Source organism: Mustelus asterias, chromosome 18 (assembly GCF_964213995.1).
Source record: "Mustelus asterias chromosome 18, sMusAst1.hap1.1, whole genome shotgun sequence".
In the NCBI taxonomy this organism is placed as follows: Eukaryota; Metazoa; Chordata; class Chondrichthyes; order Carcharhiniformes; family Triakidae; genus Mustelus; species Mustelus asterias.
Window position 1 is genome coordinate 28,447,059 of NC_135818.1, and position 18,675 is coordinate 28,465,733.

Sequence of the window (18,675 nt, forward strand, 5' to 3'; positions counted from 1 at the left end):
AGAAACATAGAACGTAGGTGCAGGAAGAGGCCATTTAGCCCTCCGAGCCTGCTCCGCCATTCATCACGATCATGGATGATCTTCCAACTCAATAGCCTAATCCTGCTTTCTCCCCATAACCTTTCTCCCCATAACCAAAGCCTTTGGCTTTGATTTTTGGGTCCTCACTGTCCACGGGGATGGTGCCAGAGGACTGGAGAGTGGCGAATGTTGTTCCTCTGTTTAAGAAAGGGAATAGAAATGACCCTGGTAATTATAGGCCGGTTAGTCTTACTTCGGAGGTTGGTAAGTTGATGGAAAAGGTCCTTAGGGATGGGATTTACGACCATTTAGAAAGATGCGGATTAATCCGGGATAGTCAGCACGGATTCATGAAGGGCAAGTCGTGCCTCACAAATTTGATTGAATTTTTTGAGGAGGTAACTAAGTGTGTTGATGAAGGTAGGGCAGTTGATGTCATATACATGGATTTTAGTAAGGCGTTTGATAAGGTCCCCCATGGTCAGCTTATGATGAAAGTAAGGAGGTATGGGATAGAGGGAAAGTTGGCCGATTGGATAGGTAACTGGTTAACTGATCGAAGACAGAGGGTGGTGGTGGATGGAAAATTCTCGGACTGGAGGCAGGTTGCTAGCGGAGTGCCACAGGGATCAGTGCTTGGTCCTCTGCTATTTGTGATTTTTATTAATGACTTAGAGGAGGGGGCTGAAGGGTGGATCAGTAAATTTGCTGATGACACCAAGATTGGTGGAGTAGTGGATGAGGTGGAGGGCTGTTGTAGACTGCAAAGAGACATAGATAGGATGCAAAGCTGGGCCGAAAAATGACAGATGGAGTTTAACCCTGATAAATGTGAGGTGATTCATTTTGGTAGGACTAATTTAAATGTGGATTACAGGGTCAAAGGTAGGGTTCTGAAGACTGTGGAGGAACAGAGAGATCTTGGGGTCCATATCCACAGATCTCTGAAGGTTGCCACTCAAGTGGATAGAGCTGTGAAGAAGGCCTATAGTGTGTTACCTTTTATTAACAGGGGGTTGGAGTTTAAGAGCCGTGGGGTTATGCTGCAACTGTACAGGACCTTGGTGAGATCACATTTGGAATATTGTGCGCAGTTCTGGCCACCTCACTATAAGAAGAATGTGGAAGCGCTGGAAAGAGTGCAAAGGAGATTTACCAGGATGCTGCCTGGTTTGGAGGGTAGGTCTTATGAAGAAAGGTTGAGGGAGCTAGGGCTGATCTCTCTGGAGCGGAGGAGGTTGAGGGGAGACTTAATAGAGGTTTATAAAATGATGAAGGGGATAGATAGAGTGAACATTCAAAGACTATTTCCTCGGGTGGATGGAGCTATTACAAGGGGGCATAACTATAGGGTTCATGGTGGGAGATATAGGAAGTATATCAGAGGTAGGTTCTTTACGCAGAGAGTGGTTGGGGTGTGGAATGGACTGCCTGCAGTGACAGTGGAGTCAGACACTTTAGGAACATTTAAGCGGTTATTGGATAGGCACATGGAGCACACCAGGATGATAGGGAGTGGGATAGCTTGATCTTGGTTTCAGATAAAGCTCAACACAACATCGTGGGCCGAAGGGCCTGTTCTGTGCTGTACTGTTCTAAGTCTAACCTTTGATCTAATTTGCCCCAAGTGCTATATCTAGCCACCTCTTGAATACACTCAATGTTTTGGCATCAGCTACTGGTGCTTATTAATAAACTATCATAAAATCACTTACTATGACTCTCAGATCTTAAACCTTACAAATTGGCGTCAGAAGTAGGATTCACAATAGTTGAGGTATCTTTGAAATTTGAGAAGCAACAGGCTTAGATTGTAGTTAAACACATGGAGTAGTTCTCAAGTGAAGTCAGGAGATGTAGTAGCATTGGTATATGCTTGGGTACGACTTATAGAAAGCCTGATTGGAAAAACAGATGTGCCTGGAGCAAGAGGTATCCAGGCAGCCGTAGAAGAATGTAGTGGAGATTATTAGTGTATTCTTGATACGTTTTCTAAAGAGGTTAAGAAAGGCAAGATTAAGTTAAATCTTAGTTTGGAATAACTTGGTCATGATGTTCAGCCTTACACGCAAGGAGTTAAAGTAATGGGTAGATAAGTTGCAAAAAGCAAGTGAAGGCTGGCAGGGCAGCATTGTTGTTCAATAATTATTTCCAGCAGTACTGCCCAATCAGTTATGCTGGAACATGAGGACATGATAGAACACATTATACAAGAAAAAACATTAGATCAAACATTGGAACAAAATATTGATTTACAGACTGAAAACACCAGGCTAAGTGAGTTAGAAAATGCAAGGGGGCTTTTGAGGGAGTTTTCGGCAACTAAGTATCACCTCTCCTGAGGCAGACCACTCCTTGAGTTTAGCTGAAACCAAACAGCTTCAGGCACAAATTGGTCAATAGTGGGAAAAAATAAAAGCATTGGTCTGTGAAAACATATAAGGCAGGCATGATGGAATGACAAAAATAATGACAGGTATTGGGGTCGACTGTGAGTGGACCAGGTGTCATAGAGTTTCCAGTCCCTTAGGGTGACTGAAAGGGGAAGGGAGAAAAGTGGAAGTTGTGTTTGATGGGGGCATTGTGCTGGTGGAAACGGCAAAGGATGATCATTGAACATGGAGGCTGTTAGGATGGAAAGCAAGTGGAACCCTACCATGGTTCTGGTAGACAGACATGTAAAGGAAGGGAGTGGAAGAGTTGGAGATACACCATGTGAAGATGAGGGAAGAGTAAAAATTGAAAGGAAGTTGATGAAACTTTTCAGATAGGGGTGAAAGCGAAAACAGCACCAATACCAGAATAAGAAGCAAGGGAGCAGGACTGAAGCAAAGAATGTTCTACATATCCCATGAAAAGACAGAATATATCATACATCTTCCCATTTATTTGAATACACGAGTGGAGTGAAGAGAGAAGTTGTTCCACGTGAGAACAAGTCCAGAGAGAGAGCATTCTGTTTGTTGTGAGTTAGCTTCATTTTTTCACTGGACACAAGAGGTGTACTGTCTCCTCAACTGCATCAGGAAGTGAAAGAAGAGCAATTTATCATCAATGTCATTATTGTTTGATATATGTCTACAATGTAGGTTTCAGTTTAAGATCAGCTAAGTTTTGACTTTGTTTAAGTGCAGATTCTGGAGCTGGGTTCATTCTTCTGAGAGCAAAGAAGATTAAGGAGAAAATTAATTGAGGCAATCAAAATCACGAAGGGGTATGATAGAGTTGATAGGGAGAAACTATTTCCATTGGTAGGAGGGTTGTCAACCAAAGGGCACCGATTTAAGATCATTGGCAAAAAGAGGGGAGATGAGATTTCTTTCTCTGTGCAACAAGTTGTGAAGGTCTGGAATCCATTGTCTAAAGGTGAAAGCAGGTCCAATGGTAACTTTCTAAACGGAATTGGATAAGTTACTTGAAGGGCGGCACAGTGGCAAGCACTGCTACCTCACCATTCCAGGGACCTGGGTTCAATTCCAGGTGATTGTGTGGAGTTTGCACATTCTCCTGTGTCTGCTTGGGTTTCTTCCAGGTGCTCCAATTTCCTCCAACAGTCCAAAGATGTGCGGGTTAGGTTGACTGGCCATGCTAAATTGTCCCTTAGTGTCAGTGAATTAGCAGGGTAAATATTTGGGGTTACGAGGACAGGGCCTAGGTGGGATTGTTATCGGTGCAGGCTCGATGAGCTGAATGGCCTCCTTCTGCACTGCAGGGATTCTATGATTCACCTGGAGGGCTATAGCACTAATCAAAGAATCAGTACAAGCATGGTGATCCGAATGGCCTTCTCCTGTGCTGTGTAATTCTAAAACCAGCTACATGTGCAAAATTTCTCATTTAGTACAAATGTCACTAGAAAAAAAAATCAAACTGGTTTCCTCAGTAAATTAAATGCTAAACAGAAGACAGCAGCAACCCTACAAACTGATGATTGATAGCATACGTTCAACACACATTAAGCCGGAGGAAAATCCACATGATGATCAGTACCTGTTTGAAATTCCTTCCTCCAAAAACTCTACTAGTTGCTTGTAGTCTGAAACCAAGTGCTGAGATAATCCTGTGAAAATACAAGCATCACCATATAAAATCAATGACAATAGCAAAGCACTGAAAGTGGTGACTGCCATCTAAAATTGCCTAGTAAGCCATTCAGTTCAAGAGCAATTAAGGATGGGCAATAAATGCTGGTCTTGCCAGCATTATCCACACCAAATGCAAAATTATGAGAAAGCAAGTATTTTAAATCCAAACAACCAGTCTGAATTAATTATGCTTTTGTAATCCACCTGCCATTCTATTTTACGGATTAGAAGGACTACAACTTTGCCTTATGCAATGTCTGTGCTTATACCAGTGAACAAATCCTAAAATGTGATATAAATATCTTATAATATACCTAATATAGTGTGCCACCCCACTCCATGAATTAATATTCTGTGGGTATACAAAAGTGGGCAAGTTTTCATGTAGGTTAATTAAGTGGGGGAGGTGATGGCCTAGTAGTATTATCGCTAGACTATTCATCCAGAAATTCAGCTAATGTTCTGGGGACCCGGGTTTGAATCCCACCACAGCAGATAGTAGAATCTGAATTCAATAAAACGTATCTGGAAATAAGTATCTACTGATGAAACCATTGTCAAATGTTGGAAAAACCCATATGGTTCACTAATGTCCTTTAGGGAAGAAAATCTGCTGTTTTTACCTGGTCTGGCCTACATGTGACTCCAAAGCCACAGAAATGTGGTTGACTCTCAACTGCCCTTGGGCAACTAGGGATGGTTGCCTGCCAGCGACGCCCATGTCCCATGAATGAAGTTAAAAAAATGAAAGGCAGCATCCAATATTTTGAATTATGAAGTGGTGAGATGCAAGATTACGTCAAATATGTGGCTCCAAGATGAGCAAGGATGGGAACTAAATATTGAGGGTTATTCAGTGCTTAGGAAGGACAGACAAAAAGTAAAAGGTGGTTGAGTTGCATTGTTGATTAAAGATGATATTGAGGAAAGATAATAGATGATGTGGAATCTATAAGGGTTGAGTTAAGACACAACAAGGGGCAAAAACTTAGGTGGGGCTGGTATACAGACCACCAAGCTGTAGTGGTAATGTTGGGAAAAACATTAGACAGGAAATCAGAGATGCATGTGTTAAAGGAACATCTATGATTATGGGTGACTTTAATCTGCATATAGATTAGGAGAGTCAAATTAGTCACAGTACAATAGAGGAGGGATTTCTGGAGTGCAAATGGGATAGTTTTCTGGAGCAATACATTAGGGAACCAACAGTGGAGCAGGCCATATTGGACTGGGTATTGTGCAATGAGAAAGGATTGGTAATCTAGTTGAGAGAGAACCCTTGGGGATGAGTGACTATAGTATGGTGGAATTCGTTGTCAAGGTTAATAGTGATGTAGTTGATTCTGAGACTAGGGTCCTGAATCTCAACAAAGGTAACTATGATGGCATGAGGCATGAATTGGCCATGAGGGACTGGGATACATTACTGAAAGGGAAGACAGTGGACAGGCAATGTTAGGTATTTAAAGAATGAATAGGTGATCTCCAGAAGTTGTTTATTCCTGTTTGGCTCAAGAGTGGTAAGGGAATTGTGGCCAAACCATGGCTTACAAGGGAAATTAGAAATATATCAGATTCAAGGAAGAAGCATACAAATTGGCAAGAAAAAGCAATAGGCCTGAGGATTGGGAGCAGTTTAAAATTCAGCAAAGGATTAAGAAGGGAAAAGTAGAGTATGAAAGTAATCTAGCAGGGAACATAAAAACTGACTGTAAAATTTTCTATAGATGTGTAAAGAGAAAAAGATTGACAAAAACGAATGTAGGCCCCTTACAGTGAGAAACGGGAGAATTCATAACAGGGAATAAAGAAATGGCTGAGGAATTAAATTTGTACTTTGCTTCAGTCTTCACAAAGGAAAACATGAATAATATGCCAGAAGTGCTGAGAGGAGCTGAAGGAAATCAGCATTAGTAGAGAAATGGTTTTGTGAAATTGATAGGATTGAAGGTGGATAAATCTCCAGGTCCTGATAATCTTCATCCCAGAGTATTTAAGGAAGTGGCCCTGGAAATAGTAGATCCACTGGTGGTTATTTTCCAAACGTCTTTGGATTCTGGAATAGTACTTACAGATTGGAGGGCAGCTAATGTAAGCCCGCTGTTCAAAACGGGAGATCAAGAGAAAACAGGGAACTATAGGCTAGTGAGCCTAATGTCGGTACTGGGGAAGTTGCTAGAGTCTATTGATTATCAAGGATTTCATAACTCAACATTTGGAAGGTAGTGGTATAATTGGACAAAGTCAGCATGGATTTACAAAAGGGAAATCATGCTTGACGAATCATTAGAACATTACAGTGCAGTACAGGCCCTTCGGCCCTCAATGTTGCGCCGACCTGTGAAACCAATCTAAAGCCCAAGTAACCTACACTATTCCAATATCATCCATATGTTTATCCAATGACCATTTAAATGCCCTTAATGTTGGCGAGTCCACTACTGTTGCAGGCAGGGCATTCCACGCCCTTACTACTCTCTGAGTAAAGAACCTACCTCTGACATCTGTCCTATATCTATCACCCCTCAATTTAAAGCTATGTCCCCTCGTGCGAGCCATCACCATCCGAGGAAAAAGGCTCACACTGTCCACCCTATCTAATCCTCTGATCATCTTAAATGCCTCTATTAAGTCACCTCTTAACGTTCTTCTCTCTAACGAAAACAGCCTCAAGTCCCTCAGCCTTTCCTCATAAGACCTTCCCACAATACCAGGCAACATCCTGGTAAATCTCCTCTGTACCCTTTCCAATGCCTCCACATCCTTCCTATAATGCACCAGAGATTTGTACAACTGCAACATGACATCATGGCTCCGAAACTCAATCCCGCTATCAATAAAAGCTAACACACCGTACAGCTTCTTAACAACCCTAACAACCTGGGTGCCAACTTTCAGGGATCTATGCACATGGACACCGAGATCTCTCTGCTCATTCACACTACCAAGTATCTTACCATTAGCCCAGTACTCTGTAATCCTGTTACTCCTTCCAAAGTGAATCAGCTCACACTTTTCTGCATTAAACTCCATTTGCCACCTCTCAACCCAGCTCTGCAGCTTATCTATGTCCCCCTGTAACCTGAAACATCCTTCTGCACTGTCCACAACATCACCGACTTTAGTGTCATCCGCAAATTTACTAACCCATCCTTCTATGCCCTCATCCAAGTCATTTATAAAAATGACAAACAGCAGTGGCCCCAAAACAGATCCTTGTGGTACACCACTAGTAACTGAACTCCAGGATGAACATCTCCCATCAACCACCACCCTCTGTCTTCTTACAGCTATGATGTGGAGATGCCGGCGTTGGACTGGGGTAAACACAGTAAGAAGTTTAACAACACCAGGTTAAAGTCCAACAGGTTTATTTGGTAGCAAAAGCCACACAAGCTTTCGAGGCTCTGAGCCCCTTCTTCAGGTGAGTCTCACCTGAAGAAGGGGCTCAGAGCCTCGAAAGCTTGTGTGGCTTTTGCTACCAAATAAACCTGTTGGACTTTAACCTGGTGTTGTTAAACTTCTTACTGTTCTTACAGCTAGCCAATTTCTGATCCAAACCGCTAAATCACCCTCAATCCCAAGCCTCCGTATCTTCTGCAATAGTTTACCGTGGGGAACCTTATCAAACGCTTTACTGAAATCCATATACACCACATCAACTGCTTTACCCATATCCACCTCTTTGGTCACCTTCTCAAAGAACTCAGTAAGGTTTGTGAGACACGACCTACCCTTCACAAAACCGTGTTGACTATTCCTTTCTAGATGATTATAAATCCTATCTCTTATAATTTTATAATCCTTTCCAAAACTTTGCCCACAACAGAAGTAAGGCTCACTGGTTGTCTCTACTCCCCTTCTATTGGAATATTTTGAGGATATAACTAGTAGAGTTGACTGAGGAGAACCAGTGGATGTAATTTATTTAGACTTTCGACAAGGTCTCACATAACTTAGGAGTTATAATTTAGGGGCTTAGGAGAGCTAGGAGGGGACATAAGAAGTCCTTGGCGGGTCGGATCAAGGAAAACCCCAAGGCTTTTTACTCTGATGTGAGGAATAAAAGAATGACCAGGGTGAGGTTAGGGCCGGTCAAGGACAGTAGTGGGAACTTGTGTATGGAGTCAGTAGAGATAGGTGAGGTGATGAATGAATACTTTTCTTCAGTGTTCACCAAGGAGAGGGGCCATGTTTTTGAGGAAGAGAAGGTGTTACAGGCTAATAGGCTGGAGGAAATAGTTGTTCGGAGGGAGGATGTCCTGGCAGTTTTGAATAAAGTGAAGGTCGATAAGTCCCGTGGGCCTGATGAAATGTATCCTAGGATTCTTTGGGAGGCAAGATATGAGATTGCAGAGCCTTTGGCCTTGATCTTTGGGTCCTCACTGTCCACGGGGATGGTGCCAGAGGACTGGAGAGTGGCGAATGTTGTTCCTCTGTTTAAGAAAGGGAATAGAAATGACCCTGGTAATTATAGACAGGTTAGTCTTACTTGGGTGGTTGGTAAATTGATGGAAAAGGTCCTTAGGGATGGGATTTACGACCATTTAGAAAGATGCGGATTAATCCGGGATAGTCAGCACGGATTCGTGAAGGGCAAGTCGTGCCTCACAAATTTGATTGAATTTTTTGAGGAGGTAACTAAGTGTGTTGATGAAGGTAGGGCAGTTGATGTCATATACATGGATTTTAGTAAGGCATTTGATAAGGTCCCCCATGGTCGGCTTATGATGAAAGTAAGGAGGTGTGGGATAGAGGGAAAGTTGGCAGATTGGATAGGTAACTGGCTGTCTGATCGAAGACAGAGGGTGGTGGTGGATGGAAAATTTTCGGATTGGAGGCAGGATGCTACCGGAGTGCCACAGGGATCAGTGCTTGGTCCTCTGCTCTTTGTGATTTTTATTAATGACTTAGAGGAGGGGGCTGAAGGGTGGATCAGTAAATTTGCTGATGACACCAAGATTGGTGGAGTAGTGGATGAGGTGGAGGGCTGTTGTCGGCTGCAAAGAGACATAGATAGGATGCAAAGCTGGGCTGAAAAATGGCAAATGGAGTTTAACCCTGATAAATGTGAGGTGATTCATTTTGGTAGGACTCATTTAAATGTGGATTACAGGGTCAAAGGTAGGGTTCTGAAGACTGTGGAGGAACAGAGAGATCTTGAGGTCCATATTCACAGATCTCTAAAGGTTGCCACTCAAGTGGATAGAGCTGTGAAGAAGGCCTATAGTGTGTTAGCTTTTATTAACAGGGGGTTGGAGTTTAAGAGCCGTGGGATTATGCTGCAACTGTACAGGACCTTGGTGAGACCACATTTGGAATATTGTGTGCAGTTCTGGTCACCTCACTATAAGAAGGATGTGGAAGCGCTGGAAAGAGTGCAGAGGGGATTTACCAGGATGCTGCCTGGTTTGGAGGGTAGGTCTTATGAGGAAAGGTTGAGGGAGCTGGGGCTGTTCTCTCTGGAGTGGAGGAGGCTGAGGGGAGACTTAATAGAGGTTTATAAAATGATGAAGGGGATAGATAGAGTGAACGTTCAAAGACTATTTCCTCGGGTGGATGGAGCTATTACAAGGGGGCATAACTATAGGGTTCATGGTGGGAGATATAGGAAGGATATCAGAGGGAGGTTCTTTACGCAGAGAGTGGTTGGGGTGTGGAATGGACTGCCTGCAGTGATAGTGGAGTCAGACACTTTAGGAACATTTAAGCGGTTATTGGATAGGCACATGGAGCACACCAGGATGGTAGGGAGTGGGATAGCTTGATCTTGGTTTCAGATAAAGCTCGGCACAACATCGTGGGCCGAAGGGCCTGTTCTGTGCTGTACTGTTCTATGTTCTATGTTCTTAACAGACTACTATGTAAAGTTAAAGCACATGGGATTGCAGGTAATGTCTTGAGATGGATAGAAAACTGGTCATAGAAATCAAAGAAAGAAATCATAGAAACCCTACAGTGCAGGAAGAGGCCATTCGGCCCATCGAGTCTGCACCGACCACAATCCCACCCAGGCCCTACCCCCATATCCCTACATATTTTTACCTGCTAATCCCTCTAATCTACAAACCTCAGGACACTCAGGGGCAATTTTACAACGGCCAATCAACCTAACCCGCACATCTTTGGTTAGCAGATAGAAAGCAAAGAGTTGGCATAAATAGGTCATTTTCTGACTAGCAGGCTGTGACTAGCCGCAGGGATCTGTGCCTGGACCCCAACTATTCACATTATACATTAATGATTTGGAAAAGGGAACTGAATGTATTATCTCCAAATTTGCAGATGATACAAAGTTGGGTGGGAGGATGAGCTGTGAGAAGGATGCAGAGATGCTTCAGCATGATTTGGACAGGCTGAGTGTGTGGGCATTTGCGTGGCAGATGCAGTATAATGTGGATAAATGTGAGAATATTCACTTTGGTAGCAATAATAGGAAGACAGATTATTACTTGAGTGGGTGTAAATTGAGAGAGGTGGAGACTCAACAAGACCTTGGAGTCCTCATGCATCAATCACTGAAAATGAGCGCGGAGGTACAACAGGCAGTAAAGACGGCAAATGGTATGTTGGCCTTAATGATTTAAGCATAGGCATAGGGATGTTTTGCTGAACTTGTATAGGGCGTTGGTGAGACTACACCTGGAGTATTGTGTGCAGTTTTGGTGTCCTTATCTGAGGAAGGGTGTCCTTGCTATAGAGGGAGTACAGCGAAGGTTTACCAGGATGATTTCTGGGATGGCAGGTCTGTTATACGAGAAGAGACTAAGTCGGTTCGGATTATATTCACTGGAGTTTCGAAGAGTGAGAGGGGATCTCATAGAAACTTAGACAGTGTAGACTCAGAAAGAATGTTCCCAATAGTGGAGGAGTCCAGAACTAAAGGTCATAGTTTGAGGATAGGGGGTAAACCTTTTAGAACTGAGGTGAGGAGAAATTTCTTCACGCAGAGGGTGGTGAATGTGCGGAATTCATTACCACAGAATGTAGTTGAGGCCAAAACGTTGCCTAATTTCAAGAAGAAATTAGATATAGCTCTTGGAGCTAAAGAGATTAAGGGATATGGGAGGAAGGGGGGATCAGGATATTGAATTATATGTTCAGCCATGATCAAGATGAATGGCGGAACAGGCTCGAAGGGCCGAATGGCCTACTCCTGCTTCTAGTTTCTATGTTTCTAATATTCTTTTGCAGGGATGGTAAATGAATGCTGGCCTCGACAATGATGCCCACACCCCATGACAGGATAATGAAAAAAAAGCCAGCCAGCTTTCGTCCATCCTTGTGTCAATTAGGTAGACTGATTCAACTTTTAGATTGCTACTGTATCACATTTGACTGAGACCAATCCTGACCCCACCTGGTATATCCTAGTGTCAGGTGTTTAAAACTCAGCCACTTCCAAAAAGTTAAAAATCATGTTGACCCTGAGGGGTCTTGACAAGGTGGATATGGAGAGGATGTTTTCTCTTGAGGTAGAATCTTGAACTAGAGGTCCCTGCTTAAAAATAAGAGGTCACCCATTTAAACCAGAGATGATGCAAAGTTTTAACTCTCAGAGGGTGATGAGATTTTGGGAACTCTCTTGCTGAAAAGGCAATGGAAGCAGATTCTTTGAATACTTCTAAGACAAAAGTAGATAGATTCTTGGTAAGCAAAGGGGTGAAAGGTTATCACGGGTGATAGGCTGCTGCTGGGATGCAGATTTGAGGTTACTATCAGATCAGCCACGATCTTATTAAATGGTGGACCAAATTCAAGAGGCTGGATGGCTTACTCCTTCTCCTCATTCATATATCCCAATGCCATATTTCCTCCTATTTAAATTATGTTTCTATTTAAACAGTTTATGGTGATGAGGTTGCCGGCCTTTCTGGCTATTTTTTTGTTTATTGGGCTCCTCTATGTAGGTTCCAGGAGCTATAAGAGAGATTGAAGCAGCTGCATACACCTGCAAAATCAATATCTAGAACTGTCTGCACTTAGCAATTCCACTTACTGCACAGAGAGAAACATTCTCCCGCAAACATTATTGCTATCTTCATCTGTGTGGGTTGTTTTGCTGATCAAGCACTGTACTCAGTTAAACACAATAAAACCATTACAAATACAGCTGGCCGATTCAGATTGTCAGATAATCTCAGATTTCAAGGCTATGTCACAATATTGAAGTGAAGCCGTATTGTTAACATTCTCACATGTTTTGAAATACTACTTCATACAAATGCCACTCGAAAGATCACCCTTCCTAAACTTCAAATAAATGCAAGATTCATATTTTGTTACAAAACCGTAAGATGGAAAGTAATTCTATCATTGTGCAGTTAAAAATATAGGGGCAATCTTGAGCACAGGAATGGCAGCGGGGGCTTAAGGTCTGGTGAAACCCAGGAGTCGCAAATCTCATTGGCGAGATCATGATCTCTGATTTTCGCCACCACTCGCCGGCGACGTAATCAAGTTCATGCCCAATATGGGTGTAAACCGGATTTTAATACATTTTAATAAATTTAAATATAATTAAGACCTCCCCCTCGCCACCCAGGCATATTTTCAAACATCGCCGACGTGGCGTGAACCTGTCGTGGGGATCTCTCCAGGAGCTCTGATTGTAGTGGTAGTGGTGGTGGTGGTGGTGTTGGGGGTGGGATGGTCTGGGGTGCAGGGAAGGGCCCCTGAGACCTCTGTGGTGGGGTTGGAGGGGAAGGTTATTTTTTCCTCTAATCGGGGCAACCCTTTAAAGATGGCTTGATCTCAGCGCAGCCGGCTTTACCGGTGTGTGAAGGCCCCACCCCTCAACATGACAATGTGAAACACGCCCCACTGATTTTTTTTGACAAAATGTCATGTGATCTGGAGAGAAAACCTGCCCATTTCTGTGGAGATACTTTGCCATTTTATGGCAAGATTCCACCTTATGGCCCGATTTTACCATCAAGTTGCGCCCGTTTCCGTACCCAAAAACTTGGTAAAGTCGGGCGTGAGACGAGTAGCGCCCGCCTCCGCGTCAGTTCCCCCTTTACCAAGGCCCGAAAAGGTCACGATCTGGATTGCACCCGAAAAGGGCGCGACGGCCATTTAAATGCGTTTGCTTGCATTTAAATTGACTTAATGGGCTGCACTTCCCCCTTCACCACCGCATTCACCCATCCAAATTTGGTGCAAAACAGACATGCTCTACAAAAGTCCTATTCGGGCACTCCAGTTAGTGAGAAGGTAAGTGCCAAACGTCTGATGGTTCTCTGCTTGAAATGAGGGGAGGGAGGGAGGGTGGGTGGGGGAGGGGGGGGTGGTGGGGAGGTGCGTCTAACGGCTCTCTGCCTGTGATCAGTGAGGGGAAAGGGAGGGTCCAATGACAGTCTGCCTGAGATCGATGGGGAGGGAAAGGGTGGAGGGGTCCACGATCGGTCTGGATGGTGGAGGGCGTGGGGGATAAGGCAGTTAGTAATGTTGTGGGGGTGGGGTAATGTTGTGGGGGTGGGGTAATGTTGTGGGGGTGGGGGAGGCATTATCCGTCCCGGGAGCGATGTGGCATGGGAGCCACATTCTATCGTATTTTTCTGCACATGCACAGTTGGAGACGCCGATCGGAGCTGCAGGATTTCGGACATGTAAAGCCCCACCCACCGGCTTGTGCAGCGCAATTCGGAATTGCTGATATTTTTTCAGGCAGAGTGTGTATGGGGCACCTGAGAACGAGTCTAAAAGTCGGATCTGAAACACTCCCAGTTTCAAGTCCGCCCAGCACTTAGAATTAAAATGGTAAAATAGGGCCCTATGTCTCAAACATTAAAACCTGTTCAATAATCTATGAGCTCAAAATTATTGGGAGTTATATTTCAGGAAAAGGATGGACTAATTAGCTAATTCCTGCTATCAATGGGATGAGTTAACATTCATGCAAGAATATCAAATATGGTTTAGTCCAGAAATCAGTCTCCTCTTTACTGATAATGGCTGGCTGGAGTCCAGTAATTGTGTCTAAGTGATTGCATCAGCCTGTCTAAGGAAATTCTTTTTGACCATACAAAAAAGTACTTAAAACAAGTAGGGCCTCTGAGTTGGTCTCTTATTTTAAGAATATGGGAATGTTAACTTGGAAACTTTTACCAGATCTGACTTGAATAATAAATACTGTTTTGTAACCCCACTGCAACTGCCCCACAATCTCACTGCAGGTTCCATTAAAGGATGCATATTTATTGTTTAAAGTCAAAAGGATACTGCTCATTGCATGCACAGTGCTACAAAACATTACAATGGCTTAGAAAGGGGTGCTTCTGAGGTTGTGGCATAACAAGGTGCTTGTGCTCAATATCTGAACTGCACTGTATCTGTGGAATTTGGACAATGGAGCCTCCACTTTGCAAATCTGAGCAAATGCTGCATCTGTGCGAGCACGTTAGTGTGTGGGTGCAGGTATGACAGAACAACAGCTGATCGGAGTGAAATTTCCAATTGCTTCCTTATTACACCAAGTTGGAGAAACTTGGTTTGTTCTCACTGGAACGATGGAGGTTGAGAGGTGACCTGATAGAAGTCTACAAGATTATGAGGGGCATGGACAGAATGGATAGTCAGAAGCTTCTTCCCAGAGTGGAGGAGTCAGTTACTAGGGGGCATAGGTTTAAGGTGCGAGGGGCAAGGTTTAAAGGAGATGTACGAGGCAGATTTTTTACACAGGGAGTAGTGGGTGTCTGGAACTTGTTGCCGGGGGAGGTAGTGGAAGCGGATACGGTAGTGACTTTTAAGGGGCGTCTTGACAAATGCATGAACAGGATGGGAATAGAGGGATATGGTCCCCGGAAGGGTAGGGGGTTTTAGTTAAGTCGGGCAGCATGGTCGGTGCAGGCTTGGAGGGCCGAAGGGCCTATTCCTGTGCTGTAATTTTCTTTGTTCTTTGTTCTACACTGAGATTATAGCATAACCCGAACATGCATTGGGTTAGCTGCCAATTGGAATATTGGAAATCACTTTTCTTAAAAGGCTGCGGATGGCTCTAAAAGGAGAAATACGGTTGTCAGGAGTTTCGAGCTGCAGCACATTGATTCCAATTGTTCAGAAAATGGCTATGGGGCCCAGATGTTTTGGAGATGCTGTTGAAGAAGGAACCCAATTTGGCCAAGAAGGAGAAGGAGGCCAGTGAAGAAGGAACTCATTGAGTCACAGAAAGTCAGTATGCAGGTGCAGCATGTGATAAAAATATGTATGTGATAAAAAAGGCAAATGGGATGTTAGCATTTATTGCAAAAGGACTGGAGAATAGAAGTAGAGAAGTGTTGTTTCAATTGTATAGGGTGTTGGTGAGACTACATCTGGAGTATTGTGTCCAGTTTTGGTCTCCTTATTTGAGGAAGGATGTGGTGGCATTGGATGCAGTTCAGAGGAGATTGATTCCAGGATAAAGGGGCTTGACGTATGAGGAGAGATTAAACAGTTCAGGCTTGTGCTTGCTGGAGTTTGGAAGGGTGAGAGGAGATCGGATCCAGCTATATAAAATTTTAAAACGTTTTGATAAAGTAAATGTGAACCAAATGTTTGCTCTTATGGGACAATCTAGAACAAGAGGTCAGAGGTATAGGTTGAGAGGTGGTAGATTTAAAACTGAGATCATAGAATCATAGAATTCCTACAGTGCAGAAGGAGGCCATTTGGCCCATCGAGTCCGCACTGACAATCCCATCCAGGCTCTATTCCCGTAACCCCACATATTTACCCTGCTAATCCCCCTGACACAAGGATCAATTTAGCATGACCCATCAACCTAATCCGCACATCTTTGGAGTGTGGAAGGAAACCGGAGCACCCAAAGGAAACCCATGCAGACACAGGGAGAACGTGCAAACTCCACACAGACAGTGACCCAAGCTGGGAATTGAACCCAGGTCCCTGGAGCTATGGGGCAGCCATGCTAACCACTGTGCCACCGTGCTCATCTCCTTAATGAGTTTGAACTCCTATTTCTAGACTGACATTGTAGTTCTGGCTGACTGCTGTGATCCTATTTTCCTGCCCTCAGTTAAGGATCTCATACTGCCAGAGCATAGAGTTTCCCGATTTGTCCTGACCAATGTTCTTCCTCCGAAACAAAGATTAACTGGTACTTCATCTGCTGGTGCAGAATGGCTACTTAAATAAAAGAAACTGCACTTCAAATGATAATTACTTATCAGAAGCATTGAGGCACGCTGAAGAGTGATGCACAGAAGTATTACCTCATTTCTCATAATTCAGGTTGCCATAGTGACTATTCAATGTCATCCTATATTGGGGAATTATAGGCACCTGGTTACCTTCTGCCCATGGCCACGCTTTTTGAACCACTCCATGACTTCAATCAGACTACGTTCTTGCGGGTCAGACTCTAGTTCTTTTCTAGCCTTCTGCAGGCTGAAGTAATGAGTTACTCCTGTTTTACAGACTTTGGTGCAAGCCAGAAATAGCTGAAAATTACAAACACGGCCGACACAAAAATGAATGATTTCAGTGAGGGAGACAAAAAAATAGACAGTCTGAGTGGCAATCGAATTGTGGGGTGCTCGTATCCCAGCCCTTCCACTAATGGTTGAAGAATTCAAAGTTCTTTACTGACTTGCCATCAGAGATAAAATAAGCCTGGCCACCAGCTATGTGATTTTCCTTTGCTAAGGAGGAACTACTCGCAGAGGGTGGTGAATTTGTGGAACTTGCTGCCCCCTACTGTGATGAAGCCTGAATCATTGAATGGTTTCAAGAGGGAGATTGACATATCTCTAATAAAAAAAGGAAAGAGGGATATGGAGAACAGGTGGGAGATGGATTTGGGATCAGGGAGAGATCAGTCATGATTGAGTGGCGGAGCAGACTCAAAGGGCTGAATTTGCCTATTTCTGCTCCTAATTCCTAAGTTCCTATATTTTCTTCTTCAAGACAGCAGGCCACCCCACTCAAAATCCAGGGCTTACACAGTCAGATTTGATAGTTCAGAAACATAATGCTATGTCCCTGGTACAATATAGCTAGTGGTGTGCACCAAGGCACCACCATGATGTAGGTAGGAAGAGCAGGGGGGTCATACGAGAGAAATTCAGGGAGTTGGGTGCTAGGCTAAAAAGTAAGGCCTCCAGGGTAGCAATCTCTGGACTGCTCCCGGTGTCGAGTGCAAGTGAGGCTCGGAACAGGGAGATTCTACAGTTGAATGCGTGGCTAAAGGACTGGTGCAAGAGGGAGGGTTTTAAATTCATAGATAACTGGGAAATCTTCAAGTCAGGGTGGCAACTGTACAGAAAGGATGGGTTACACCTTAACTGGAAGGGAGCAAATATCCTGGCTGGGAGTTTTGCTAGAGTGTTTCGGCAGGATTTAAACTAGTGTGGCAGGGGGGTGGGGAACAAAACAGTAGGTCAGTAAATACTGAGGCTGGGGTTGAGCTGGGGGCCAGGGCAAGGCTAGCTAAGAAGAGGAGCACTCTGGAGGAGGATGACCTGAGTGGGCCTGGAGGTCTGGAGTGCATCTGCTTCAATGCGAGGAGCGTAACGGGTAAAACAGACGAACTTAGGGCCTTAATGCTTATGCGGAATTTGGATGTGGTTGCGGTGACGGAAACTTGGTTAAAGAAAGACAGGACTGGCAGCTGAATATTCCGGGGTATAAGTGTTTTAGGCGAGACAGAGGAGGGGCTAAAAAAGGTGGGGGAGTAGCGATATTAGTTAAGGAGCATATTACCGCGGTGCAGAGGGTAGACAACTTAGAGGAGTCATGTACTGAGTCGCTGTGGGTGGAACTCAGAAACAGGAAGGGTGCAGTCACTATGCTGGGGGTGTACTACAGACTACCCAACAGCCCACGGGAAGTGGAGGAAAGGATATGTCAGGAGATTCTGGATAGGTGCAGAAAAAATAGGGTTGTTGTAGTGGGGGACTTTAATTTCCCTGGCACAGACTGGAAAGTGCTTAGAGCTGGGGGTCCGGACGGGGAGGAATTTGTAAAATGCGTACTGGAAGGTTCTTTGGAACAGTATGTAGATAGCCCGACTAGAGAGGGGGCTATACTGGACCTAGTTCTGGGAAATGAGCCCGGTCAGGTCGTCAAAGTTTCGGTAGGGGAACATGTGGCAAATAGTGACCACAACTCTGTTAACTTTAGGACAGGAATGGACAAGGATGAGTGCTGTCCTACGGGCAGGGTGCTAAATTGGGGGAAGGCTAACTATAGCCGGATTAGGCAGGAATTGGTGGATGTTGATTGGGAGAGGATGTTCGAGGGTAAGTCCGCGTCTGGCATGTGGGAGTCTTTTAAGGAACTATTGATAAGGCTGCAGGATAGGCATGTGCCTGTAAAAGGAAAGATAGGAAAGGTAGGATTCGAGAGCCGTGGATAACCAGAGAAATTGAGGATCTGATTAAAATGAAAAGGGAGGCGTATGTTAAGTCCAGGCAACAGAAAACAGATGGAGCTCTGGAGGAATACAGAGAGAGTAGGAAAGAACTCAAACGGGGAGTTAGAAGGGCAAAAAGAGGTCACGAGATGTTCTTGGCAGGCAGGATTAAGGAGAATCCTAAGGCATTCTATTCATACGTTAGGAACA

General features: G+C 44.1%; 1 protein-coding gene across 1 annotated transcript in view; it reads right to left on the minus strand.

The window, feature by feature from the left end:
• The window catches only part of stard9 (StAR-related lipid transfer (START) domain containing 9), a 324,067-nt gene that overhangs the window by 112,919 nt on the left and 192,473 nt on the right, over positions 1-18,675 (minus strand). Inside the window, exon 8 of the mRNA XM_078233633.1 lies at positions 4,012-4,081. Coding sequence (XP_078089759.1) covers positions 4,012-4,081 — 70 coding nt within the window. The remainder of the gene's footprint in view (positions 1-4,011; positions 4,082-18,675) is intronic.